The 27,233-nt window shown below is 51.7% G+C and overlaps 4 protein-coding genes across 5 annotated transcripts in view; 3 read left to right on the forward strand and 1 right to left on the reverse strand.

The window, feature by feature from the left end:
• Positions 1 to 228: 228 nt before the first annotated feature.
• On the forward strand, positions 229 to 3,287 carry NICN1 (nicolin 1, tubulin polyglutamylase complex subunit; the record flags this gene model as incomplete). Its single annotated transcript, XM_080695936.1, has 6 exons — positions 229 to 366; positions 1,294 to 1,470; positions 1,680 to 1,793; positions 2,201 to 2,272; positions 3,062 to 3,166; positions 3,246 to 3,287. The coding sequence occupies exons 1-6, from the start codon at positions 235 to 237 to the stop codon at positions 3,285 to 3,287; spliced, it is 642 nt and encodes a 213-aa protein (XP_080552062.1). The 5' UTR covers positions 229 to 234.
• A 1,619-nt stretch (positions 3,288 to 4,906) lies between these two features.
• Positions 4,907 to 11,970, forward strand: AMT (aminomethyltransferase; the record flags this gene model as incomplete). The annotated part of the gene is made up of 9 exons (XM_080696110.1): positions 4,907 to 5,071; positions 5,179 to 5,346; positions 5,865 to 5,945; positions 9,481 to 9,612; positions 9,976 to 10,054; positions 10,789 to 10,934; positions 11,009 to 11,189; positions 11,535 to 11,690; positions 11,792 to 11,970. Exons 1-9 carry the CDS (start codon positions 4,982 to 4,984, stop codon positions 11,968 to 11,970), a joined length of 1,212 nt encoding a protein of 403 aa, XP_080552236.1. The 5' UTR covers positions 4,907 to 4,981.
• Positions 11,971 to 14,379: 2,409 nt separating this feature from the next.
• Positions 14,380 to 16,356, reverse strand: TCTA (T cell leukemia translocation altered; the record flags this gene model as incomplete). 2 transcript variants are annotated; one of them, XM_080696337.1, is made up of 3 exons in its annotated part: positions 14,380 to 14,422; positions 15,740 to 15,794; positions 16,134 to 16,356. In XM_080696337.1, the coding sequence occupies 3 exons, from the start codon at positions 16,354 to 16,356 to the stop codon at positions 14,380 to 14,382; spliced, it is 321 nt and encodes a 106-aa protein (XP_080552463.1). The 2 variants fall into 2 exon arrangements, with proteins under 2 accessions (XP_080552463.1, XP_080552462.1); XM_080696336.1 differs by having other exon boundaries at positions 15,740 to 15,842.
• A 389-nt stretch (positions 16,357 to 16,745) lies between these two features.
• Positions 16,746 to 27,233, forward strand: part of RHOA (ras homolog family member A) — a 43,004-nt gene continuing 32,516 nt past the window's right edge. The window contains exon 1 of the mRNA XM_080696756.1: positions 16,746 to 16,952. The gene's annotated coding sequence lies outside the window, so the exon portion shown is untranslated. The remainder of the gene's footprint in view (positions 16,953 to 27,233) is intronic.

Genomic DNA, 27,233 nt, shown 5'->3' on the forward strand with positions numbered 1-27,233 from the left:
GGGCCGTTGCCCAGGCACAACTCCAAGAATCGCACGTTGATTGGCTGTAGGAGAACTTCTGTAGCCACTTCCGACTTCCGGCCCTCCTTGGCCATTGTTGATTGGCTGGACGGCTCGGCGCGCGGCCTCCCGGGAGTTGTAGTTCTTAGAGTACCGCCGGGGACTCTGGGAAGGCCTGGAGGGGGGGTCGGAAGCTCCTAGCTGCAATTGCGCTGGGTAGCGGCTGCCGGCACCATGTCCCGTGTGTTGGTGCCCTGTCATATAAAGGGCACCGTAGCCCTGCAGGTGGGCGACGTGCGGACTTCCCAAGGCCGGCCTGGCGTGCTGGTCATCGATGTCACCTTCCCCAGTGTTCCGCCTTTCGAGGTGAGCTGACCCCGCGGGCGTGACCGGGGCTCCTGGGCGGGGCAACCTGGAAACTTGGGCGTTTCCTAGGCGTTTCATCCTTTACTGAAAGCCTCTGCCTGGTCCACGTCCTGGAGAATTAGTTGACCATGCATTGATTTATTTTTCAGCAGCATATGCAGTATAGAATAGGGGTTACTGTCCTGTCCATTTCAATCTCTTCCCCACGACCCGGACAGCGTTAGCAACGGAGATGCCAAAGGGTGGGGTACCAGGTGGTACTGGAAATACAGTTGTGAACCAAATAGGGGCGAGTGGGCAGCTCGTTCCAGGGCACAGTTAGGGATCGTTAAACAACTATTTACCCCCAAACCCTTTTCTCCCCATTCCTGTAGTCCCTGCCAGAGGTCAGGTGCAACTATGGTGGGACCTTCCCAGTGATTCCGGTTTCCAGTCTCCAGTTGCACTTACATATCATTTGACAGAGTGACTGGACACACTGGGGACTGCAACACAGAGGACAGAGCTTGGAACCAGAGCCCCTCTGCGCCTCACCCTCCCGCTTGGCCTCATGCATTTTGTGTAACCCTGTCATTATCCCCTAACCTGTAACTTACTATCAACTGGGAAACCTGATCACAGACAGAACCTGTGCCTGGAAATCCTGGGTAGAATCCAGGTGAAGGTGGTTACCTGTATTATTATTATCGTCATTGCAGTACTGGGGATTGAACTCAGAGACATTCTACCTCTGAGGTACGCTTTCAGTCCTATTTTTTATTCTTTTGAAACAGGATCTCCTTAAGTTGCAGAGGGCCTCACTAAGTAGCTGAGGCTGGCCATGAGCTTCAAGTGTGCACTATCACGCCCAGCTGGACACCTGTATTTTACAATTTTTTCTTGGAGCCAAGCGTGGTGACACATGATTTGACCTGGTGGGTGTTCTAGTTGCAGGAGATCACATTTAAGAATTACTACACAGCCTTTTTGAGCATCCGTGTTCGTCAGCATACCTCAGTGCACACACCAGCCAAGTGGGTGACCTGCCTGCGAGACTACTGTCTAATGCCTGACCCACACAGTGAGGAGGGAGCCCAGGAGTATGTATCGCTGTTCAAGCATCAGGTCAGCTGGGCCTCAACATGGCCAGAATAGTACATGAGGACTTAGGCCAGTATACCAGGAGGGCGGGGGAGGCCGGCTGGGCCGTGGCTCCAGGCAAGTGCCTGGGCGAGAGCTTCCCTTCCCAAAGGCCCTGGCAGCGGCATGTTGGCTGCTCTTTGAGCGGTTCCCAGCAGTGAGCTGGGTCCGCTGTGTCCTTGTGTGTGTGTCAGATGCTGTGTGACATGGCCAGAGTCCTGGAGCTGCGGTTGATTCTACGGCAGCCATCACCCCTGTGGCTGTCCTTCACAGTGGAGGAGCTGCAGATCTATCAGCAGGGACCAAAGGTAAGTGACTCGTCCAAAGCTGCTGGCCGGCTGTTTCCCCACCAGGCCTCCCGCTCTGGCCAGGAGGCCGGGCGGTGTGCAGGTGATGGGAGGATCCTGAGGTGCAGAAAGAGGACGTCATGGAAGCTGGCCAGGTGTAAATGCTGGGAGTTCACGATAGGGGTGTGGCTCCCTCCTATACCTGACCTGAGGGGCCGCCTGCCCCTTTGAGGGCTCCCTAGCAGGAACACTTGGTTGCTCTTTATGTTCCTAGCAGGGGAGCTCAGTGTTCTGATGGCTCCCTTGGGCTCCCGTGGGCCTCCTCAGCAGGGTTTCCTAGTGTCTGAAGCCTAGAGCCCTTCTCTGCTCCCAGGTGCCAGAGCTCGCCCCTGCTGTCTCACTCAGGGCAGTATACCTTTGTCTTGCAGAGCCCCTCCGTGGCCTTCCCTAAGTGGCTCTCCCACCCAGTGCCCTGTGAGCAGCCTGCCCCGCTCCTTGAGGTAAGTTCGCCCTGGCTAGGAGCTGTAGCTAAATGGTTCTGGTGTTCTGCACAGCCCTAGGTGGGACCCTTTCTGTAACAATCTGAGCCAGAGCCAGGTGTGGTGATGCATGCCTGTATCCCCAGTTATCGGGAGGCTGAGACAGGAGGATCGCAAGTTCGAAGCTAGCCTCAGAAACTTAGCAAGCCCCTCAATAACTTAGCCAGACCCTGTTTCCAAATAAAAAATAAAACAGGGCGGGGGAATGGGTGCAGCTCCAAGGTAGAATGCTTCTGGATTCAAGCCCTAGCACTACATACACGTACACACACACAAAAGAATCTGGGGGCTGGCCAGGCTGGTGGAGCAGGCTTCTAATTCCCGAGCTTGGGAGGTGGAGACAGGAGGATCGCGCATGTTCGAAGTCAGCCACGCTGGCTTAAGAGACCCTGTTTCCAAATTTTAAAAAAGTATAAAATAGGTCTGGGAGTGTAGCCTGGAGGTAGAAGGGCTTCCAAAAACCCCTGTACCACCACCACCAAAAAAAAAAATAATAATAATAATAATTTGGGGCTGGACCCAGGGGTCTTGGTTCAGTCTGTGTCATCTTCTTGGGTGCCTTGCGGGATTTGAGGCATCTTTGGTGTGCGGTTAGCTGCTTCCTGAACATCAGGTCCCAACCTCGTGTTTCAGAAGTCATCTGAGAATGTTTATTGGTCTCAGCTAGAGGGGCCCGCAGCCTAGCTTTGCCCCTACAGCTCTAAGGGCACTGCTGGGGAGACGTTCATGGACTGCTCTCCTCTGGAACAGGGTCTCCCAGACCCCAGCAGGGTGTCCTCTGAGGTGCAGCAGATGTGGGCGCTGACAGAGATGATCCGAGCCAGCCACAGTTCCACAAGGATCGGCCGTTTTGATGTGAGTGACTGCATTCCTCTTCTCTGCTGGGCTTGCATGCCCTGGGCAGCCCAGACCTGATGGTCCCTTTGTGTTGCAGGTTGATGGCTGTTATGACCTGAACTTGCTCTCCTACACTTGAGCGGCGATTCCTAGCTGAGACATTGGCCTTCTCCCACCCAGCAAGGCTTGGTTTGGGCCAGTAGAAGCCGAAGTGTGTTCCTGCATCCCAAGTGTTGCTGCCCACCCATTCTGTTTGGGCCACATTGACAGATTCAAGATACTTGGGCTTCCTGTGTTGCTTCAGCATGAGTTTCTGGCCGGTTGCACTCAGTCTTTGCCTGGCTGCAATGCAATTCCTTCTCCTACCCTAAAAATACTGAGAATTCCTGAGCACCCTCTGCCTGTCCTGCGTGCATGCACACTCATCTGCAGGCTGCCCCACCCTGAGTGCACTGGGCTGGGCTGAACCTGCCCCATCTAACTCTGGAAGGCTATGCCTGCTTTGGTACTCATTGACCGGGAATTGGAGGAGGAAAGAGAGGTTCCTTTCCCTACCCCGTGCTCCTTCTCAGCCTTCTCTTCCTTTGCACTATGCCCACAAGAAGAAATTTCCTGTTTAAACTCTGCTGCCTGCCTAGGAGGGAAAGCTTGGGGCTCCGGTAGCCTGAGCCCCTGGGCCCCTGAGCTGTCTCCTGGATCCGAGTTCCACGGGGCCTGGGCAGGTGCCTCTGGCAATGCTGGGCCTGAGAAAGAGACCTGAAACCTGTTTGCCACCTGACACAGCGCACAGCCATGTCCCTTCTCCCCTTTGCTTCTGTCCAGGCACTCTCAGCCTGATAAGGTCAATGTTGGTGGTGAGGGTGGGTCCACCCCAGACATTGGTGCCTTTGAGTGACAGGCCCTCCAATACTCCAAGCCACCCATTGCATTATTTATTTATTTATTTATTCTTATGTTGGGGATTGAACCCAGAGGTGCTCTACCTCTGACCTATATCCCCCAACCGATTTTATTTTTTATTTTGAAATAGGGCCTCACTAAGTTGCTGAGGCTGGCTGTGAACCTGTGATCCTCCTGTCTCAGCCTCCCAAGTACTGGGATCACAGGTGTGCGCTACTGTACCATTGAATTATGCAGGCTGTTTCCTTCTTGTGAGGAAACCCTGCTTCCCTCTGGCTCTCCTGGATTTGCCCCTGAAGGAGCAGTGCTGCAGGGTGTCTCAGACCTGGGAAATTGGACATGCGTGTGGCTCAACAATTTTTGGCGAAAGTTCAGCCACTTTTTGGTGCCGACCGTCTGTTTTAACCCATCAGCCTTCTTGCAATAGTCACAGCTGTGTCCCTGCTACCCGGCACAGGGCCTGGTGTGCAGCAAGATCAATAAATACTTGTGGAATGCAGACTGCCGGCTCCCTGAGTGCTGGGCGGGAGAGCTGGAGACCCTGAAGGGGGGCCAGCTGCGTGGCTCCCCACCTGCCGGCCAGCTCCACCCCGTGGCTGTCCCAGCCCCCATTTGACTCCCTCTGACTCCTGAACTGGCTGCAGGCATTTCACCTTTTGGAGGAACTTTGACCCTATGGAGGCTGGTTCTGGGCAGTCCAACCCACTCTGGACTGCCTGCAGACTTGGCTAGTTGGGGAGAAGAGCCCGAGGCTGTGAGAGGCTTCTGCACTTTGCCACATCCCAGCCTGCCCTCAGGGCTCCCCGCCCCTCTCTGGTCAGCGGCCCGCTCTGAAGACCTGTCCAAGCAGGGGCTCGGACTACATCTCCCAGCGTGCCTGGCAGAGTGGTGGCCTCTGGGCGCCATCTACCCCTGTGCCGGTTTCGGGAGACGATGCTGCGGGCTGTGAGCAAGGTGGTCTCTCTGGGCTTGCAGCTGCAGCCCCTCTCCTCGGCCCCAGGTCGCCCACTCAGTTGCGCACAGGTGGGACAAAGGGTGTTCGAGGTTCACTGCGAGGTTCACTGCGGACCTGGGAGGGCGGGAGGGGGCCGGGGACGAGGGCCCTGGTAGCACCGCCCGGCTGCCCGCAGGACGCGCCCCGCAGGACTCCGCTCTATGACTTCCACTTGGCCCACGGCGGGAAGATGGTGGCGTTCGCGGGCTGGAGCCTGCCGGTGCAGTACCGGGAGCGGCACGTGGACTCGCACCTGCACACGCGCCGGCACTGCTCGCTCTTCGACGTGTCGCACATGCTGCAGGTGAGCCGGCAGCGCGCCCCTGGACCGCTCTCGTGCCCAGACTGCCCTCCCGCGGCGGGTGGCCGGGCGCCGGGTTCAGGGGACGGCCTTCGCCTGGAGCTAGAGGCCCAAGGGCGGCCTGGGCGGACGCCGCGAGACCTAACAGCATCTCCACCGACCCCATCCTGGCCGCCTGAATCTCCGCCGCTTCCAGGTGCCCGGGGTTTCCTGAGCGGATACTGCTCTGGCCCGCCGTGCTGGTATTGGTTGGGAGGGAAGGGAATATCAAGGAAGTGATGGGCTCTCTGCTCTGGCCCACCGAGCTGGTATTGGTTGGGAGGGAAGGGAATATCAAGGAAGTGATGGGCTCTCGTAAGATCCAACCTTCCCAGCCTCAGCGGCGCTGGGAGATGTGGGGGCCTGACCACCAGCAGAATCTCAACTGGTGGACCCTTCTGGGCTGGACTGTTCTGTGAAAGGCAGGGAGGACATTTCCCCGCCCAGTGGCAGCGGCCTGAGGTTTTCAATCCTTTTCCCAGACCAAGATACTTGGTTGTGACCGCGTGAAGCTGATGGAGAGTTTAGTGGTTGGAGACATTGCAGAGCTGAGGCCAAACCAGGTAGGCCATCTCATTTCTGCTCAGCGAGTGCTGCGAGCGTGAGCCAGTGTGCAGCCCAGCCCGGCCCAAGTTCAGGATCCAGCCCAGGGCTTTCTACTGCCAAGCTGCATCCTCAGCCCTTTCTTCTTTTTTTCTTCTTTCTTTTCCTCTTTCTTTCTTTCTTTTCCTCTTTCTTTCTTCCTTCTTTCTTTCTTTCTTTCTTTCTTCTTTCTTTTTTGGTACAGGGGTTTGAACCCAGAGGCATTCTACCTTCGAGCTATACCCCCAGCTCATTTTTTTAAAAAAAATTCTAATTTGGACCCTGTGTGGTGACTCACACTTGTAATCCCAGCATTCGGCAGGCTGAGACAGGAGGGAGGATCCATGTTCACAGACAGCCTCAGATATTTAGTGAGGTGCTTTGCAACTCGGTGAGAACCTGTTTCAAAATAAAGAATAAAAAATAGGGCAAGGGGTATAGCTCGGAGGTTGAATGCCCCTGGGTTTCATCCCCAGACCCGCAAAAAAAAAAATTAAATTTATTCTCAAAATTAAAAATTATAAAGGGCAGGGAATGTGTTCCAGAAGCAGAATGTCACAGGGTTCAATCTCAAGTACCACAAAAACAGCACTGTCCCTAAGCCAGCAGCTTCACTGCCTCCTAGGAGCTTGTTAGAAATGTGCTCTCGCCGGGCACGGCTGCGCACGCTTTTAATCCCAGCATTTGGGAGGCTGAGACCAGAGGATTGTGGTTCGCGGACAGCCTCAGCTACTTAGTGAGCCCCTCTGCAACTTAGTGAGACCCTGTTTCAAAATAAAGAATAAAAACTAGGGCAGGGGGTGTAGCTCGGAGGTCAAATGCCCCTGGGTTCCATCCCCAAACCCGCAAAAAAAAAAAAAAAAAGTGCTCTCATTAGCCGGGTGTGGTGGCGCATGCTTGTAATCCCTGCACTTGAGAGGCTGAGATAGGAGGAACACACAGGTTTGAAGCCAGCCTCAGCTATTTAGTGAGGCTCTCAGCAATTTAGTGAGACCCTGTTTAGGAAAAAAAAAAAAAAAATGGGTCTGGGATTGTAGCCCGGGGGTAGAAAGCCCCTGGGTTCCATCCCTAGTAACACACACACACACACACACACACACACACACACACACACACACGAAATGTGCTCTCATAGCCAGGCCTGGTGGCCCACACTTGCAATCCCAGCATTTGGGAGGCTGAAACAGCAGAATTGAGGACAGCTTCAGCTACTTAGTGAGGTGCTTTGCAGCTCAGTGAGACACTGTTTCAAAATAAAGAGTAAAAAATAGGGCTGTAAGTCAGGTGTGGTGGCCTACACTTGTAATCCCAGCATTCAGGATCACAGTTCTGGACAGCCTCTGCTACTTAGCAAGGCCCATTGCAAGTCACTGAGACCCTGTTTCAAAATAAAGAATAAAAAATAGGGCTAAAGGTGTTGCTCAGAGGTAGAATGCCCCTGGGTTCCATCCCCAGTATTCCCCCTCACACACACATGCTTTCACACATTGCCCTAAACCTGATCAATGAGAACCTTTATTTATTGGTGTTGGGGATTGGACCCATGGGTGTTCTACCTCTGAGCTGTACCGTCAGCCCTATTTTAATTAATTAATTATTTATTTATTATTCATTTTTGGTGGTACTGGAGATAGAACCCAGGGGCTTTTCTACCTCCAGGCTATACTCCCAGACCTATTTTTTTATACTTTATTTGGAAACAGGGTCTTAGTTGCTGGGAGCCTAAGTATCTGAGGCTGGCTTTGAACCTGTGCAATCCTCCTGTCTCAGCTTCCCAAATGCATGTGCCACCATGCTCAGCTTTATTATTTATTTTGCAGTACTGGGGATTGAATTTATGGACATTCTACCTCTAAACTACACTCCTAGCCATATTTTTTATTCTTTATTTATTTTTATTTACTTATTTTTTTGCAGTACTAGGGATTGAACACAGGGGCATTCTACCTCCAAGCTATACCCCCAGCCCTATTTTTATTTATTTATTTAGTTGTTTATTTATTTATTTATTTTTGGTGGTACTGGAGGTGGAACCCAGAGGCTTTCTACCTCTGGGCTATACTCCCAGACCTATTTTATATATTATTTGGAAACAGGGTCTCGCTAAGTTGCTGAGAGCCTCACTAAGTAGCTGAGGCTGGCTTCGAACTTGTGAGATCTTCCTGTCTCAGCCTCCCAAGCGCGGGGATTACAAGCATGCACCACCATGCCTGGCTTTATTTTTTATTTTTGAAACCAGGTTTCACTGAGTTCCAAAGAGCCTCGCTGAGTAGCTGAGGCTGTTTGCGAACCACGATCCTCCGGTCTTAGCCTCCTGAATGCTGGGATTACAAGCGTGTGCCACCATGCAAGGCTATTCTTTAATTTGAAAAAGGGTCTCACTGAGTTGCAAAGGGCCTCACTAAGTAGTAGCTGAGGCTATCCTCGAACCATGATTCTCCTGTCTCAGCCTCCCAAATGCTGGGATTACAAGCGTGCACCACCACAACCAGATAACTCAGGCCAATTTTCTTTTTCTTTTTTCTTTTTTTTTTTTTTTTTTTTTTGTGGTACTGGGGATGAAACCCAGAGAACTTCTACCTCCGGGCTACACTCCCAGCCTCACTAAGTAGTTGAGGCTGGCTTCGAACCTGTGCAATTCTCCTGTCTCAGCCTTCCAAGTACTGGGATTACAAGCATGTGCCAACATGCCCGGCTCTGATTTTTTTTTTTTTTTTTTTGGTGGTACTGGGGTTCCTGGAAACCCTTCTACCTCTGGGCTACACTCACAGACTCACAGACCTATTTTATATTTTTATTTGGAAACAGGGTCTCTTAAGCCAGTGAGGCTGGCTTTGAACCTGCGCAATCCTCCTGTCTCCGCCTCCTAAGCGTGGGGATTACAATTGTGCGCCACCACGCTCGGTGTATGATTTTATTTCTTATTTGGAAACAGGGTCTCACTAGTTTGCTGAGAGTCTCACTAAATTGCTGAGACTGTCCAACCTGTGATCCTCCTGTCTCGGCCTCCCAACTCCTTGGATTATAAGTGTGCGCTGCCACGCCTGGCTCAGAAGCTTATTTCTAACCTGCTCTCCACGTGAGTCACAGGCCCTCACAGCCTCAGGCTCTCCATTCAGTGGGAAGGTGGGAGCCAGCCTCAGTGTCCTGGTGCTTCTGCAGGGATGAAGATGAACTTTGGAGCTTTTTCCTGGGGGTTGGAGTGTGGATGGTTCCTCTGGGCAGGATGAAGTGGTAGGCCTTAGATGTTACAGATGGAGATGAGCTGGTACCCTCAGTACCAAGGGAGACGTGCACAGGTCCCACTAGATTAGGGAGGGTTGGAGCAGAAACTTGGTGCCTGAGGATCAAAGACTGCAGACTTCAGCCCAGCCTGGTACTCCGCACACCCTAAACCCTGTGCACAAGGGCTCATGAGTTCTTAGTAGCTGAAAGGGTTTTTGCGTTTGGTGTGCCTGGTTCTCCTTTGGCCTTGGTCAAGGACCTCGAGGCAAAGATGATCCATTTTGATGCTAGGGGACACTGTCGCTGTTTACCAATGAGGCTGGTGGCATCTTAGATGACTTGATTGTGACCAACACTTCTGAGGGGCACCTGTATGTGGTGTCCAATGCTGGCTGCTGGGACAAGGACTTGGCCCTCATGCAGGTACATCTCTTTTGTCTTCCTTGTCCATAAAGAGCGTTCGTGTTGTCCAGGACACAGAGAAGGGGCTCAAAAAATGGCTGAGGGCTGCACAGCTGTGAGACTGAGGAGCAGGCCCTCCCAGCAGGCCCGGTTTTGGTGGGGGCGGGACTGGGCGAGGTGGGAGGTACCGCTGACCGGGCCCTAGGGGAGCAACCGTGGCGACAGAATGAGGAGCAACCTCCCTGGTTACCTGGGCGAGGTCCTCCCTACCAGAGGGAAGCGGTCCTCTCTCATCAGCCCGCCCTGCAGCGCCCCGTGTGTGCCTGGCAGTGCTCAGTGCGCGGCCCCTGACGGATGCCCATGTGTTTCTGTCTTTCCTTTTAGGACAAGGTCAGGGAGCTTCAGAACAGGGGTGGTGACGTGGGCCTGGAGGTTCTGGATAACGCTTTGCTAGCTCTGCAAGGTGAGGAGCCTGGCTGAGGCTGGAGCTGTTCTTGGCCTTCTTGGCTTCCTCTGCTGCTTACAGAGGCCGTTCCAAGACAAGGTGCACATGCTGTCATATTCGTGTGCCATCTTTTTCTTTTTTTCAGTACTGGGGATGGAACCCAGGAGCATTCTACCTCTAAGCTATACCCCCAGCCCTAATTTTTTATTCTTTATTTTGAAACAGGGTCTCCCTGAGTTGCAGAGGGCCTCACTAAGTAGTAGCTGAGGCTGTCCGGGAACTGTGATCCTCCTTTCTCAGCCTCCCGAATGCTGGGATTAGAAGCGTGCGCCACCACACCCAGTTTGCTATCGTGTGTGTGTGTGTGTGTGTGTGTGTGTGTGTGTGTGCTGCTAGAATTGAACCCAGGGTGCTCCTCCACTGAGCTATATCTGAACCCCTTTTATTTTTTATTTTGAGATAATCTTGCTAAGTTGCTGAGGCTGGCCTTGAACTTGCCATCCTCTTGCCGCAGCCTCCTAAGTATTGGGACCATAAACGTGTGCTACTGTGCCTGGCTTGTGTGCCACAATTCTAAGCATCTCCCCCTCCCTTACCCATAACAGGGTTCCACAGGCTAGGGGCAAAGGCATTTTTCCCACTTGTAGAGGAAGGCTGGCTCAGGACTTGTTTTGGTCCCTGAGTAAGGGCCGCGGTCCAGCTTTGAGGGGTGCTGGAAGCAGGACACGTGGTCACTGGTTCCCTGGGCCCAGGCCCCACTGCAGCCCAGGTGCTGCAGTCTGCTGTGGCAGAGGACCTGAGGAAACTGCCCTTCATGAGCAGTGCCAGGATGGAGGTGTTCGGCGTGCCCGGCTGCCGCGTGACCCGCTGTGGCTACACGGGAGAGGACGGCGTGGAGGTAGGTGGAGAAGCATGGGCAGTGCCGGGCGTGAGCCTCGGGGCCCTGTCCACCTCTGCCTGGGTCCCCTGCAGATCTCAGTGCCGGCAGCTGGGGCAGTCCACGTGGCAGCGGCTCTGCTAGAACACCCAGAGGTGAAGCTGGCCGGGCTGGCGGCCCGGGACAGCCTGCGCCTGGAGGCGGGCCTCTGCCTGTATGGGAGCGACATTGATGAACATACCACCCCCGTGGAGGGCAGCCTCAGCTGGACACTGGGTGAGCCGGGCTGCCCTCACTCGAGGGCGTCTGGAGTTGGGGTGGCCTTTAATGAGGCCAGGCGGCCCACGACTGCCCCTGAGGTGGTCTAGGCTGGAGCAGGTGACTCAGCCTTGCCGAGCCCCCATCCCTGGAAGGTGCAGTGTGGCTCTGCCCACCAAAACCGAGGGCGCTCAGCATGGCTTCCAGTGGCTGGGAGGTGGTTAGCTGTCCAGGGGAGGACAGAGCGTAGCAGAGTCCAAAGGAGGAGGCCTTGCTGCCTGACACATGTCACTCGGGGTCCTTGGAGCTAGGATGTCCCATGGCCAGGGCTTTTGTGGGCTGATCTGATGTGTTGTGTCCCAGGGAAGCGCCGCCGAGCCGCCATGGACTTCCCGGGAGCTGCCGTCATTATCCCCCAGCTGAAGGGCGAGGTGCAGCGGAGGCGTGTGGGCTTGATGTGTGAGGGGGCCCCAATGCGGGCACACAGTCCCATCCTCAGCCTGGAGGGCGCCGTGATAGGTGGGTGGTCCAGGAAGCCCGGGAGCCTTGTCCCTTCCCCAGAGTTCCCATGTTGCGCTGGCAGGGTGGTACTGGCTGCCACGTGGCCTGGGTCTGCACAGGTGCTGTGACCAGTGGCTGCCCGTCGCCCTGCCTGAAGAAGAATGTGGCAATGGGTTACGTGCCTCGTGAGTACAGTCAGCCAGGAACGCAGCTGCTGGTGGAGGTGCGGCGTAAGCGGCAGGCCGTGGTCGTCAGCAAGATGCCCTTCGTGCCCACACACTACTACACTCCCAAGTGAGAAGGGTGCAGGGCAGGGCCCCCTCCAGGAACCTTGCCTGGGGGCTGTCCAGCCCTTAGGACGAGGCAGGACTCCCTGGGGGTGGGCAGCTGAGCTGCCTTGGCTCAGGTCTGCTTATACCTCTATCCCCGCCCCAACACATGCCACCCATTCCCAGGGAACAGACCAACTCACCCAGCGTCCTGTCTTAGTGTATGATCCCATGGTGCCGCTCTCCCAGTGCTAGCTGTGGAGCTAGGCTCCCTCTTGGGGGAGGATGCATCTGTCTGACAGACCTCACCAGCGGCTCGCCTTTCAAAGGGCCGCTTCTGTGGGCAGTGTGGGCTCGGGCCACGTCTTCCACTTTGCTCTCCGGGAAGGCAAACTGCTGCCTCTCCGGGGCAGGGAGGTCCTGACTCAGCGCAAGGGCTCAGTTCAGCTCTTTCTGGTGTCAACTTACCTGGGTGGCTGAGCAGCCATGGGCTCCTCCAGGCCCAGTCCGATCAGCCTGCCACCTGGCAGCAGACTGCGGGCAGGCTCGCCACCTGGGCTGCCCTCACCTGGGGCCCGTGACTGGACTTTACTAGCCTCTTGAGAAACATTGAATCATTAAATGTGCTCCCTCCTGCTTACATACCATGGTTTCCAGCTTCATTCCTTTCTGTTCACTGCGTTCCTGGGAATCAAACCAATGCCTGCTTTTGTGTGTGTGTGTGTGTGTGTGTGTGTGTGTGTGTGTGTGTGGTACTGGGGATTGAACTCAAGAGGCTTTCTACCTCTAAGCTACACCTCCAGTCCCGTTTTATTTTTTATTTATATATATTTTTGGTACTGGGGATTGAACCTAGGAGCATTCTACCTCTGAGCTGTTCTTGAACTTGTGATCCTCCTGTCTTGTGAGCCTCCCAAGTACTGGGATTACAGGTGTGCACCACCATGCCCAGCTACGCTCCACCTCTGAAAATTGCCTTCTTGGTCCCGACAGATGGTCTGCAGACAGTGGTGTCCATGACATCCCCTCACCAGCTGCCCCCGTGGGCACAGCTGTCCCATTTGAATAACCACACAGCAGATGCATTTCTGTCTTTAATCCACATTTTCACAGCGTGGGGTGAAATGCGATCCCCGGAGGGGTCAGTGGGTGGCCTGGGATCCGAGGACACCTCTGGAGTGGGTACCAGTGCTTGAGCCAGGACTGTCACTTTGGTGTACCTCTACCTGCCTGGGTAAATATGGGTGTGTGACATCTAACAGAGACTACGGGAACACTGAGGTAGCTGGTGGCCCAGCAGAGACAGGCAGAGGTGCGGCCATGGGGAAGGCGCAGGTCCAGGGCCACAATACTATTGGGAACCGCAGTTGTTCCAGGAAGTGGTGCTTCTGGGGCGCATTTGCCACCTCGCCCTCTGGGCTCTCCCGGCCTGCTGTGAAGGGCCAGTGCTTCCTGGCCTGTGCTGCTTTCCCACTGAGTATTCCTTGGCATGAGATGGTGCTAGTGGGCTCTTAGGATGAGGCCCTATTTGTTCCAGGTCAAGATGGGAAATCATGAGACTGCAGGGCATGATGGAATCCAGCTTTCCTCCAAGGATGGAGAAATATGAGGACAGTGGGAAATGGTCATTTCTTTTGCCTGGCTCATATGTTTGGGCCAGCGAGGTGGGTATCTATGTCTGGGTGGTGCCAGCACGATCTTGGACTTTTTTTTGTTTTGTTTTCAGTATTGGGGATGTAACCCAGGGGCATTCTATCTCCCAGCTACATCCCTAACCCTATTTTTTTATTCTTTATTTTGAAACAGGGTCTAAGTTGCAGAGGGCCTCACTAAGTAGCTGAGACTGGCCGCAGCTGCGATCCTCCTGTCTCAGCCTCCCGAAGGCTGGGATTACAAGTGCGCACCACCATGCCTGGCTACAACTGATGTCACACTTAAATGGCTAGCTAAGGATCGGTGGAGATGGAGTAGAAGGCCTGGCCCAGACCAGGATTACCTGACACTGTGTCAACACAGCAAAAGCAAAGAAATAAAGGGCTTAGGGGAGAACAGACTTCCCTTACAAGTCACAGAATTGTCCACCTCAGGCTTCCTCTCAGAATGTTAAACCATTACAGGGTCCCATCCCAGGGGGATAAGAAAAGGGACAGGAAAAAGCCAAGACAAAAAGGGACTATTAGCCTCCCTCCCCCAAAGGCTTTTCCTGAGTTTGACCCCTGAGAAAGGAGGAATGTGTCTTATCTCCTAAGGTGCCCGGTCAGGGCGGAGCAAGCTCTTCCCCGGCTGTTCCTGGGCTGCTGGAGGCAAGTCTGAAGGCAATGGATGGCCAGCCCTGTGGTCCTCTGCTGCGATCCCAGGGGCCTGGGCAGCAGGGGGCCCCGTGTGGGAGCCTGCAGACCCAGTGGTGCCTCTGGAGGCCCTTCTGCTGCTGCGTTTCCTTACTCTCTGTGGGTCTTGAGAGGTTCGTTTGCCGCCATTTCCCTGAAAGTGATGGAGAGGAGAGAAGGGGTTATGTCATGGGCAGCAGACAGTCCCTGAGCCTAGTTCTCCTCTCGCTGATCGGCCCAGCCCTTCCTGGCCCCCCTCCCTCCGCAGACCTGTTATCTCCCTGGTTTCCTATCCTAGCTGCCTGCGGCAGAAATCTGGATAGTGGAAGCCTTCCTACATGGCCTCTTGACTTCACTTTTGGACCCCTCCATCTGCTCGCAGTTATAAAGGTGAATTAGATCAGCCAAGCCTTGCCTGGCTCCCTGAGCCCTCCGTGCCTTGGTGCTCAAACTCCACCATCAGCCTTACCTGTTCTGCGATCCTTGTCCTTGCCTGTGGGCCTTGTTCTGTCCACTCTCCATGCCCAGCACACTACACCACGCTCCGGCCGTTGAGCCCAGCTGAGGTAGCCTGAGAGAAGCCCTCCCCGACCACCCTTGCTCTGTACTGCTGCCTCCCTTAGGAGTCTCCTGCTTCCCCTGGGAGCAGGGCCTGGTCCTCCTCATTCTCTGGACCTATGTGGCCTCCACTATGTGGTAGAAGCTCAGATAGGGGCTTGAATGTCCTGACTAGTGGGTTCTCGTTTTACAGAGGAGGCCGATTCCGCTGAGATCACAAGTGTGCTAAGAACGGAGGCTCTCAGGGCTGGGACAGATCACTTGTGTACAACAGAGGCTGAGAGACTTGCTCCCCGCAGGCCTGCCACTTTATCTGTCTGAGATTATGACCAGACTGCCACCCAGGCCCCAGGTTGCTCAACAGCATGTTGATGATTCTCTAGGCACTGGTGCCTCGCCAGCTCGAAGCCTGAGCTCCACAGGCAGAGGTTGCTGCAAAGGCCACTAGGCCGCTGGACTTATACCCTGGAAATCTCCCTCCTGGCCGACAATAAGGGTGTGTCATTTCTTTCATGTGTGTGGTGCTGGAGATTGAACGCTGGGCAGTCTATCTCCAAGCGAAACCTCAAGTCTTTTTTAACTTTTTGTTTTGAAAGAGGGTCTGAAGTCGTGTGTGGTGGCACACACTTGTAATCCCAGCATTTGGGAGGCTGAGACTGGAGGATCAGACAGCTACGGTTACTTAGTGAGGCCCTTTGCAACTCATTGAGACTCTGTTTCAATAAAGAATAAGAAATAGGGCTGGGGAGGTAGAATGACCCTGGGTCCCGTCCCCAGTACAAAAAAAAAAAAAAAAAAAGAGGGTCTAGCTAGGTTGCTGAGGCTGGTCTCTTAACTTGTGATCCTCCTGTCTCAGCCTCCCAAGTACTGCAGTTACTTGCCAAGCATTGGGATGGGTTAGGGACAGACTTACCATGAAGGGAAATGCGTGGAGCCATCGGGTGTGGATCCATTCTGGCCACCCAAACCTGGAGGCAGGAACACATCCAGAGCTGCAGTAGACTGGGAATGGGGTTCTGAACAGGAATCTGCCCAGATCAGGAATGGGGGCCACTCTTATTTTTGGTGGAGATCTTTACTGTTGATGGGATCTTAGGGTACTAGTGGTATTGTATGGTGAGGATTCTGAGAAAGTTATCCTGTGGTGGTGAATTGGTGGGGATTCTGGCACAGATCAAGGTACAAGGATAAGTTCTGAAAAGGCTCTTGGGGACCGGTGGTAGTTCAGGGGGCTTCTGGGGTGCCCAGTGGTACCACTTGGTGGTAATGGGAACGGCCAACCCACCGAGGTTCACAGGGAGCCTCACCTGGGCGGTGATACAACCCGGTCACGGTGTTGCCGTAGAAACCCCAGGCCAGCTGGATGCCCAGGAGACTTAATACCAGCCATAGCAGCAGCAGCTTGAAGAGGGTCACACGCATGTCCTGCGCCTCCCACTCCCGCAGAAACTCGCTGCCCAGGGCGCCCAGCGCGCCCAGGACAGTGGCGGGCAAGGCATGCAGAGACTGCCCAGACCAAGACTCCGCCATGACTGGCCGGCGCCCTACCCCGGGTACTGTCACTGCAGTCCACACCGCGCAGGCGTGTGGTCTTCCGGGTTCAGACCCCTCAGGGCGCACGCGTGATATCGGGCTGAGGGCCTAGCTCGCCTGCGCGAAGTGTTGGCAGTTTAGGGCGGAGAATACAAACCGCGCACGCGCACCCGACCCCACCCTGCTTACTTAGAGGATGAGTGACTCCAAGAGTATAAAATAGCAACCAGGTCTTTTATAGCCCTGGCCTTCCCGTCATGCCCCGCGCGGCTGCAACGATTGGTCCGGCGGCCGGCTCTCGGGGCGTGGGCGCGCCGCTGAGCAATCGCGGCTGAGCAGCGGGCTCGCGCGCGCGCGCGGGGCTGCGGCCGGCGCCGGCGCGCGCGCGCGGCCTCCCGGGGGCGCGCACGTCGCTCCCCGCCCTCCCGCCGCCCGCCCGCGCTCGCTCGCGCTCCCCGCCCGCCGCCCTCCGTCGGTTCTCCCGGTAGTCGGCCGTCGTCTCCGGAGCCGCCCGTCCTCGTCGACGAGCTCGCGACTCGCGGACCGGCGTCTTCGGCGCGAAGAGGCCGGAGTCGGCGTCGCGGTCGCCCGAGGTGAGCGGGAGGGTTCTCCCGGCGCCGCGGGCCCGCCCGCCCGCACTTTCCCGGCGCCCGCCCGGCGCCCCGCCGCGGCCGCGCCCCACCTGCTGCTCGGGCCCGGCCTCGCCCGGCCCGGCCCGGCCCGGCCCGGCCCCGGCCCCGGCCCCGGCCCGCCCGCGCGGCCCGGAAGCGCCGCCGCCGCCCGCGCCCCGCCCGCCGCCGCTTCCTCCGCCGCCGCCCGCCGAGGCCCAGCAAACTCCGGGCAACTCCATTTTGCCTTCCGCCTCGGTCGCGGGACGCGGGACCCGGCTTACGCAGGTGGAGACGGGCGAGGGGCGGCTTTATTTTTTTAATGCACTGTTGGGCATGGCGTAAGTTGTAAAGAGGTGCTGTTGAAATCCTAGGGGTGAGGACTGCCTGTATCGGGTGCAAAAGGTCTTTTTCAGCTGAAAAGAGATTTTTTCCCCGAAGCTGATTTGGGCTGGGTAGCTCCAGTCGAGTTCCAGTTACACTCAGGTTTCAGTTACCACCTTGATTGGGATTCACTTGAACATCTGTCCTCAGTTACTGGTGGGATCGTTACAGGTAGTTTTCATGAAATTGCACTCTTTATACCCAAACCGACTGGATCAAAACATGTTTAGTAGTTTATGGTAGAAAATTGGCATCCCTTGTTCCCCAGCGTTGGTCCTATTTGCGTCTCTGTATGTATTTATGGGGTTGCTTGAACCCAGGGCTTTTCTATTTCTGAGATCACCCCCTCCAAGCCTAAATTTTTTTTTAAATTTTGAAACGGTCTCCCTAAGTTACTCAGGCTGGACTCAAACTTGTGATTCTCTTGTCTCAGGCTCCCAGACATTCGCCACCACATCCTGTTCACTGTGTTTTGTGTGTGTGTGCCCGAGTGTGCACATTTCTACTTAAAAGGCACCTCCCCGGCACTTTTTGTATATGTGTAGTGCTGAGGACTTGAGTTCAGAGCCATCCTCCCTCCAAATTACACCCTCAGCCCCATTTTATTTTAGTTTTTATTTGGAAATAAGCTCGCTCGAAGTTACTTGAGAGCATCTCTAGATTGCTCAGGCTGGCTTCGAATCTGTGATCCTCCTGTGTCAGCTTCCCAAGTACTGGGATTACCGGCATGAACCACACCCAGCTCCCAGCACTTTTTTTTATTATCATTTTTCATTTTGAAACGGGTCTGCTAGGTTGCCTAGTCTCGATAAATTGCTGAGGCTGGCCTCAAACCTGCTATTCTTCTGTCTCAATCTCCTAGTACTGAGATTAGAGATTTGGGTCACCATGACCAGCCCACCTGTATGTATGTATGCATTTATTTATTTATTTATTTATTTATTTATTTATTTATTTGCAGTACTGGGGATTGAACTCAGAGGCATTCTACCTCTGAGCTACACTGCCAGCCCTATTTTTTATGCTTTATTTTGAAACAGGGTCTCACTAAGTTTGTAGAGAGCCTCACTAAGTCGCTAAGACTGGGCCACCACACCCAGTTTACCCACCTGTGTTTTTTAAATAGTCCTCATTTGCTGGGTGTGGTGGCACAAGCTTGTAATCCCAGTACTTGGGAGGCTGACACAGGAGGATCACAGGTTTGAGGACAGTCTTAGCAAATAGGGTCATCAACCTAGCAAGACCCTGTTTCAGAATGAAAATTAAATAGTCTTCATTTGAACACTTTACCTCTGTTGGTGACTTGTTTGGCTCTCTTTTCTTTTTCTTTTTCTTTTTTTCGGGTCTGAGGATGGAACCCAGGGGCATTCAACCTCTGAGCTACACCCCCGCCTTTTTTTTTTTTTGGTGGTACTGGGGTTCCTGGAAGCCCTTCTACCTCTGGGCTATACTCCCAGACCTATTTTATATTTTTTTCTTTGGAAACAGGGTCTCCTAATCCCTAAACCAGCGCACGCGGCTGGCTCCGAACCTGCGCTATCCTCCTGTCTCTGCCTCTCAAGCGCGGGGATTACAAGCGTGCGCCACCACGCCCGGCTCCCCTCCCCTATTTTTTATTCTTTATTTTGAAACCGGGTCTCACTGAGTTGCAGAGGGCCTAAGTAGCTGAGGCTGTCTGTGAACCATCCTCGTGTCTCAGTCTTCGGAATGCTGGGATTACAAGCACGTGCCACCACGCCCGGCTTCTTTTTTCTTGACAGTCTTTGAAATAAATGTTTCTTGTAGGTGTGTAATATTATATTTCTGCCAAATCTAAAGAGGGAAATGTACAAACAAAATCTCATATTTTAAAATATTATGTGATGATTATTTCTTAACCATTCAATGTTATACTTCAAATTGGGTAATGTGTACCATGTAGATGATTGTCACCTTTAAAATGGCTAGATTAGCCTGTTGTAGTGGTATGCAACTGTAATCCCAGTACTTGGGAGGGTGAGATTGGAGAATGGCAGGTTTGAGGCCAGCCACAGAATTATTGAGACCCTATTTCAAAATTAAAAAGGAAACTAAGCCGGGTATGGTGGCGCACGCTTGTAATCCTAGCATTTGGGAGGCTGAGCCTGGAGGATCCTGGCTTCAACTACTTAGGCCTTTTGCAACTCAGCGAGACCTGGTTTCAAAAATAAAGAATAAAAAATAGGGCTGGGGGTGTAGCTCAGAGGTAGAATGCCCCTAGGTTTCATCCCCAGTACTGGAAAAAAAAATTAAAAAATTAGTGGGGAGCTGGGCGTGGTGGCACACGCTTGTAATTCCCGCGCTTGGGAGGCTGAGACAGGAGGATCGCACAGGTTCGAAGCCAGCCTCCCCTACTTAGTGAGGCTCTCAGCAACTTAGTGAGACCTTGTTTCCAAATAAAATATAAAAAAGGTCTGGGAATATAGCCTGGAGGTAGAAAGCCTCTGGGTTCTACCCCTAGTACCACCAAAAACAAACAAAAACAAAAAACAAAAAAACTAGCGGGGGTGAGTTGGGGAGTGGGGGTATGCTTGTAATCCCAGCATTATGGAGGCTGAGGCAGGAGGATCGGGGTTTGTGTACAGCCTCAGCTACTTAGTGAGGCCCTTTGCAACTCATACCGTTTTCAAATAAAGAATAAAAAATAGGAGCTGGGCGTGGTGGCACACACTTGTAATCCCAGCATTTGGAAGGTGGTGACCAGAGGAACACGGTTCGCAGACAGCTTCAGCTACTTAGCGAGGCCCTTAGCAACTCAGTGAGACCCTGTATTAAAAAAAAAAAAATCCTGGAGCTGGACATGGTGGCGCACGCTTGTAATCTCAGTGTTTGGGAGGCTGAAACCTGAGGATTGCTTGTTCACGGCCAGCCTCAGCTACTTTGCCAGGCCCTCTGCAACAAAATGAGATCCTGTTCCAAAATAAGGAATAAAAAATAGGATGGGGGGTGTAGCTCAGAGGTAGAATGCCTCTGGGATCCATCCCCAGACCCGCAAAGAAAAAGATGGGGCTGTGTTGTAGCTCAGTGGTAAAGCACCTGCTTTGCAGGTGTGGTGCTCTGTGTTAAATTCCTGGTTCCATCAAGACAAAAAGAAAGAACCCCTTTAAAAATAAAAGGTCTAGCTGAGTGTGGTGGCCACGCTTGTAATCTCAGCACTTGGGAGGCTGAGACAGGAGGTTCAAAGCCAGCCTCTGGGCTACACCCCCAGACCTGTATGTATGTATGTATGTATATTATGTAGTTTTTGCAGGTCTGGGGATGGAACTCAGGGGCATTTGACCTCCAAGCTACATCCTCTGCCCTATTTTTATTTTTTATTTTGAAACAGGGTCTCACTAAGTTGCAGAGAACCTCACTAAGTAGCTGAGGCTGTCCGCGAACCGCGATCCTCCAGTCTCAGCCTCCCGAATGTTGGGATTACAAGCGTGCACCACCACGCCCGGCTTATTTTTATATTTTTATTTGGAAACAGGGTCTCTCTCTCTTTTTTTTTTTTTTTTGGTGGTACTGGGGTTCCTGGAAGCCCTTCTACCTCCGGGCTACACTCCCAGACCTATTTTTGCATTTTTATTTAGAAACAGGGTCTCCTAAGCCAGCGCGCGGGGCTGGCTTCGAACCTGCGCGATCCTCCTGTCTCTGCCTCCCAAGCGCGGGGATTACAAGCGTGCGCCACCACGCCCGGCGGAAACAGGGTCTCTTAAGCCAGCGAGAAAGCCTGTGCGATCCTCCTGTCTCAGCCTCCCAAGCGCTGAGCTCCCATGCACTGCCACGCCCAGCTAGGGCTATGTCGGCTTTAAAATACTAGTTTTTACTATTTCGAAAGAATGACTTATTGAAGGATCTTTTTCTTTTTTGCATGTACATGTGCACATGCGCGCGCTCTTTTTCCATGATATTGGGTTTTGAATCCAGGGCATTTACCTCTGAGGTATACCCTCAGACCTTTTTATTTTTAATTTACTTATTTTTATTTTGAGGGGATTGGACCCCAAGGTCATCTACTTCTGAGCTACACCCCTAGCCCTATTTTTATTCTTTTTTTTCAGTACTGGGGATGGAACCCAGGGGCATTCTACTTCTGAGCTACATCCCAGCCTGATTTTTTAATCTCTTCATTTTTGAAACAGGGTCTCACTGAGTTGCAAAGGGTTTCACTAAGTAGCTGAGGCTGAACCACCACCTTCCTCCATCTCAGCCTCCTAAATGCTGGCATGCACCCCCATGCCTGGCCCTATTTTTATTCTTTATTTTGAAACAAAGTCTTATTAAATGGTGGAGGGCCTCATTAGGTAGTTGAGGCTGGCTGCAAGCCTGTGACCCTTCTGTCTTATCCTCCCAAGTACTGGAATTACAAGCGGGGGCCACCATTCCAGGCTCTTTTTAATTTTTAAATTTATTTTTTTGAGGTACTGGGGGTGGAACAAAGGGGCATTCTACCTCCAAGCTACACCTTTAGCCCTGTTTTTTATTTATTTTGAAACAGGGTCTCACTGAGTTGCAGGGGGCCTCATTATGTAGCTGAGGCTGTCCTCAAACCTCAGTCCTCTAGTCTTAGCCTCCCAAGTGCTGGGATTACAAGTGTGTGCCACGATGCCCGGCCTCTCTTATTTTGAAACGGGTTTCATTAGGTTGCTGCGAGTCTCACTAAGTTGTTGGGTCTGGTCTTGAACCTGTGGTCCTCTCCTCCTGATTCAGCCTTCTAAGTAATGGGATTAGTTTGCACCTGCTGACATAGAGTAGTGATGGTTCTTGGAGACATAAAACAGATGGGACTTGAGCTTTTTTTTTTGGTCTGGGGACTGAACCTAGGACCAGGTACCTGCTGAGCAGACGCTCACTCAACTACACGCCCAGCCTTGAAACCTGCTTTCAGTCAGAGTCTAGTGCTAATCTTACAGCCTCTATTCAAATAAAACTTTGTACTAGAGGGAGGAAAACAGGAATATAACTGTCTCAGTTTCTTCACAGGTCTGGGGTTTTAGATTCAAAAGGACTCTTTGGGATTTATAGGCCATTCCTGTTTGCAGGGGTGGAGACTAAACCCCAGAAAGGTGAGAATATTTCCCAAGATCATGTCTGGTCAGACGGGTACCAGAACTATTTGAAGTATTCTCCAAGTACTCCCTAACAGCTGGCCTAAAGTCTGCTAAACTCAGGAATTCTAGTTGACTTTGGGGTCCTCATCTTGCTCTTTTTTGGTACTGGGGATTGAACCCGGGGACTTTCTACCTCTGAGTTACATCCCCAGCCCTGTTTTATTTTTTAGTTTGAGATGGTCTCACTAAGCTTCTGAGCGTATTGTGCCCCGTTGTTGAGGCTGTCCTCAAACCTTCCATCCTCTGGTCTCAAACTCCCACTTACTGGGATTACAGGTGTGAACCAATATGCCTGTCTTTTTTTGTTTTGGTACTGGAGATAGAACCCCAGAGCCACACACTAGCCCTTTTTAAAACTTTCTTTTTTATTATTAAGCCAGGCGTGGTGGTGCACCACAGGAGGCTGAGACCGGAGGATTGTGGTTCACGGACAGCCTCAGCTACTTAGTGAGGCTCTCTGCAACTTAGACCCTGTTTCAAAATAAATAATAAAAAATAGGGCAGGGGATGTAGCTTGAAGGTCAAATGCCCCTGGATTCTATCCCAGACCCGCAAGGGGGAAAAAATAGGGCAAGGGGTGTAATTTACAGGTTGAATGCCCCGGGGTTCCATCCCCAGACCTGCCCCCCCCCCCCCAAAAAAATGCAGCCGGGCGTGGTGGCATACACTTGTAATCCCAGCGTTTGGGAGGCAGAGACAGGAGACTCGCACAGGTTCGAAGCCAGCCGTGCTGGCTTAAGAGACCCTGTTTCCAAACAAAAATATAAAAAATAGGTGTCTGGGAGTATAGCCTGGAGGTAGAAGGGTTTCCAGGAACCCCAGCACCACCAAAAAAAAAAAGCAATATTTTAAGATCTTTTGCAGCACACTTCTTTCTGTAAACTGTATTGTCCTGCTAAAGTTAAAGAGATGGGAAGAGCTGGGCGTGGTGGCGCACGCTTGTAATCCCAACGCTTGGGAGGTTGAGACGGGAGGATCGCACAGGTTCGAAGCCAGCCTCAGCTACTTAGTGAGGCTCTCAGCAACTTAGTGAGACCCTGTTTCCAAATAAAATACAAAATCGGTCTGGGAGTATAGCCTGGAGGTAGAAAAGCCCTTGGGTTCCAAAACAAACAAACAAAAATAGATGGGGGAAATGTCCAAGGTCCTTTGCTGGTGTAATACTGGTTTTTGGATCTTCATGAGGAACCAGCTTCCAGACGGCAACTCAGGCTTCCCTGCCCAAAGCCAACGTATTGAAGTTTTGCTAGAATCATTTTTTTTGTGGTACTTGGGATTGACCAGGAGCATTCTACCTCCAAACTACACTCCAACCCTATTTTTCTTATTCTTTATTTTGAAACAGGGTTTCGCTAAGTTGCGGAGGGCCTCACCAAGTATCTGAGGCTGGCCGCAAACCTGCGCCTGTGATCCTCCTGCCTCAGCCTCCCAAGTACAGGTATGCTAGACAAGCTCTGTACCACCGAGCTATATCCATAGCACCTACTCCTGCTTTTTTTTTTTTTTTTTTTTTTTGGTACTAGGGATTGAACCCAGAGGTATATCCCCAGTCTTGTTTTAATTTTACTTGTTTGTTTTGGTAATGGAAATAAACCCAGGGTTATTCTGCCTCCAAGTTATACCCCTAGCTCTATTTTTATATTTTTATTTTGAAACAGGGTCTTGCTAGGTTGATAAGAGTCTCACTACTTGCTGAGGCTATTCTGGAACCTGTGGTCTTCCTGTCTCAGCCTCCCAAGTACTGGTATTACAAACTTGCGCCCCACCATGCCTGGGTTGCTAAAATGTTTGCAAGCAACTGTGGGTCTTTTTGACTGAAGTTAGGGTGAATTGAATGAGAAACTGAATGAAGTGGTATTGTTAGTTATAATGGGGTTTGAACCCAGGGCCCCACACATAGTAGAAAAGACTTTACCACTGAACTACATCCTTAGCTTTTTTTTTTTTTTTTTGGTGGTACTGGGGGTGGAACCCAGGGGTTTTCTACCTCCGGGCTATACTCCCAGACCCATTTATCTTTTATTAGAAACAGGGTCTCACTAAGTTGCTGAGAGCCTCACTAAGTAGCTGAGGCTGGCTTCTAACCTGCATGATCCTCCTGTCTCAGCCTCCCAAGTGCGGGGATTACAAGTGTGCGCCACCACGCCCGGCTCATCCTTAGCTTTTTTATTATTTTTTAGGTACTGGAGATTGAACCCAGGGGCATTCTACCTCTGAGCTACACCCCCAGTCCTATATTTTATTCTTTATTTTGAAACAAGGTTTCACTAATTTGCAGAGGACCTAAATTATTCAAGGCCGGCCTAGAACCTGGGATCCTCCTCCTGTCTCAGTCTCCTAAGTACTGGGATCACAAGCATGTACCACCATTCCTGGCTTATTTTTTATTTTTGTTTTTTTGCCATAACTGAAGAATGAACCCTTAGGGCATTCTACCTTCAAGCTACACCCCCTGCCTTATTTTTTTTCTTTATGTTGAAACAGGGCCTAAGTTTTGAAGGGCCTCACTAAGTAGTTGAGGCTGGCCGCAAACCCGGGATCCTCCTGTCTCAGCCTCCCAAGTATTGGGATTACAAGTGTGCGCCATTACATCCTGCTCTTTTTAATTTATTTTTGTGGTGCTGAGGATTGAACTCTGAGACATTCTTTCTTTGAACTACACTTCCAACCCAATTTTACTTATTTATTTTTGGTGGTACTGGGGTTCCTGGAAACCTTCTACCTCCAGGCTACACTCCCAGACCTATTTTATATTTTTTACTTGGAAACAGGGTCTCTTAAGCCAGCGAGGCTGGCTTCGAACCTGCACGATCCTTCTGTCTCCGTGTCCCAAGCGCGGGGATTACAAGTGTGCACCACCACGCCCGGCATCTGATTTTATTTTTCATTTGGAAACAGGGTCTCCCTCGGTTGATGAGAATCTCACTACCTGATGAGGCTGTCCTGAAACCTGTAATGTTTTTATTTTTATTTATTTTTGCGGGTCTGGGGAATGGAACCCAGGGACATTCAACCTTTGAGCTACACCCCTTGCTGTATCTATCTATCTATCTATCTATCTATCTGGTAAGGTGCTGGGGTTCCTGGAAGCCCTTCTACCTCCGGGCTACACTCCCAGACCTATTGTTTGTATGTATATAAGTATGTATGTATGTATTTTTTATTTGGAAACAGGGTCTCTTAAGCCAGCAAGGCTGGCTTCGAACCTGCGGGATCCTCCTGTCTCCGCCTGCCAAGTGCTGGGATTACAAGTGTGTGCGCCCGGCTGTATTTTTTATTCTTTATTTTGAAACAAGGTCTCATTAAGTTGCAGAGGGCCTAACTAAGTAGCTGAGGCTGTCTGAGAACCACAGTCCTCTGGTTTCGGCCTTCCAAATGCTGGGATTATAAACGTCTGCCACCATTTTTAGTTTATTTAGATTAAATAATTTAGTTTAGTTTAGGCTTATTTTTAGTTGTTTTAGATAAGAAAAATTTTTGAAGTACTGGTGATTGAACCCCAGGCACATTCTACCCTTAAGCTACATTCTCAATAAATCTCTGAGTCTGGCCTTGAAACTGTAATCTGTCTCAGCCTTCCAAGTACTGGCATTACAAGCATGCACCACCACGCCTGGGTTATTTTTTATTTATTTATTTTTATTTGTGTATTTATGTATTTATTTATTTATTTTTGCAGGTCTGGGGGTGGCATTTGACCTCAGGGGCATTTGACCTCTAAGATATACCCTCTGCCTATTTTTTATTTTGAAAACCACTATCCTCCTGTCTCATCCGCCCAAATGCTGAGATTACCAGCATGTGCCACCATGCCCAACTTTTTTTTTTTTTTTTGGTGGTACTGGGGTTCCTGGAAACCCTTCTACCTCCGGGCTACACTCCCAGACCTATTTTTTTATATTTTTATTTGGAAACAGGGTCTTTTAAGCCAGAGAGGCTAGCTTCAAACCTGTGTGATCCTCCTGTCTCCGCCTCCAAAGTGTGGGGATTACAAGCGTGCACCACCAGCAGGCTTATTTTTTATTTTTTGATACAGGGTATCAATTGCAGAGGATCTTGCTAAATTGGTGAGGCTGGCTGGGAACCTGCAATCCTCCTGTCTCAGCCTTCCATGTCCTGAATTACAGGTTTGCACCACCACATCCGGCTGAAGTGACTCATTTTTAGTGGTGGTGTAGTATAAGTGAAGGCCTGTATACTTATAATTATGGTAGTCATATGACCAAAAACCAGATAGATGTTGTAGGTTCTTATTCTGGGTGCTGGTCTCAATTTATTGGTGCTTGCTCCAAGGATTCTGAATTCTTTTGTGGTGTGTGTGTGGCACTGGGGGAATTGAACCCAGGTCCATCTCCCTCTGAGCTACACCCCCGGCTCTTTTTTTTTTTTTTTTTTTTTTTGCCATGCGAGGGATGGAATCCAGGGCCATTCTACCTCTTGAGATACACCCCCAGTCCTATTTTTTATTCTTTATTTTGAAACAGGGTCTCACTAAGTTGCAGAGGACCTCACTAGGTAGCTGAGGCTGTCTGCAAACTGTGATCCTTCTGTCTCAGTCTCCTAAATGCTGGAATTATTAGCTTGCGCCACCATGCCCAGTTTTTATTCTTTATTTTGAAACAGGATCTCACTAAATTGCAGAGTGCCTTACAATTTGCTGAGGCTGGCCATGAACCTGCAATCTTCCTGTTTTAGCCTCCCAAGTCCTGGGATTACAAGTGTGCATCACCATACCGGCTAGATTTTTTTTTTTTTTATTTTAGCAGGA

Source organism: Muscardinus avellanarius, assembly GCF_963383645.1.
Source record: "Muscardinus avellanarius genome assembly, chromosome: 5".
In the NCBI taxonomy this organism is placed as follows: Eukaryota; Metazoa; Chordata; class Mammalia; order Rodentia; family Gliridae; genus Muscardinus; species Muscardinus avellanarius.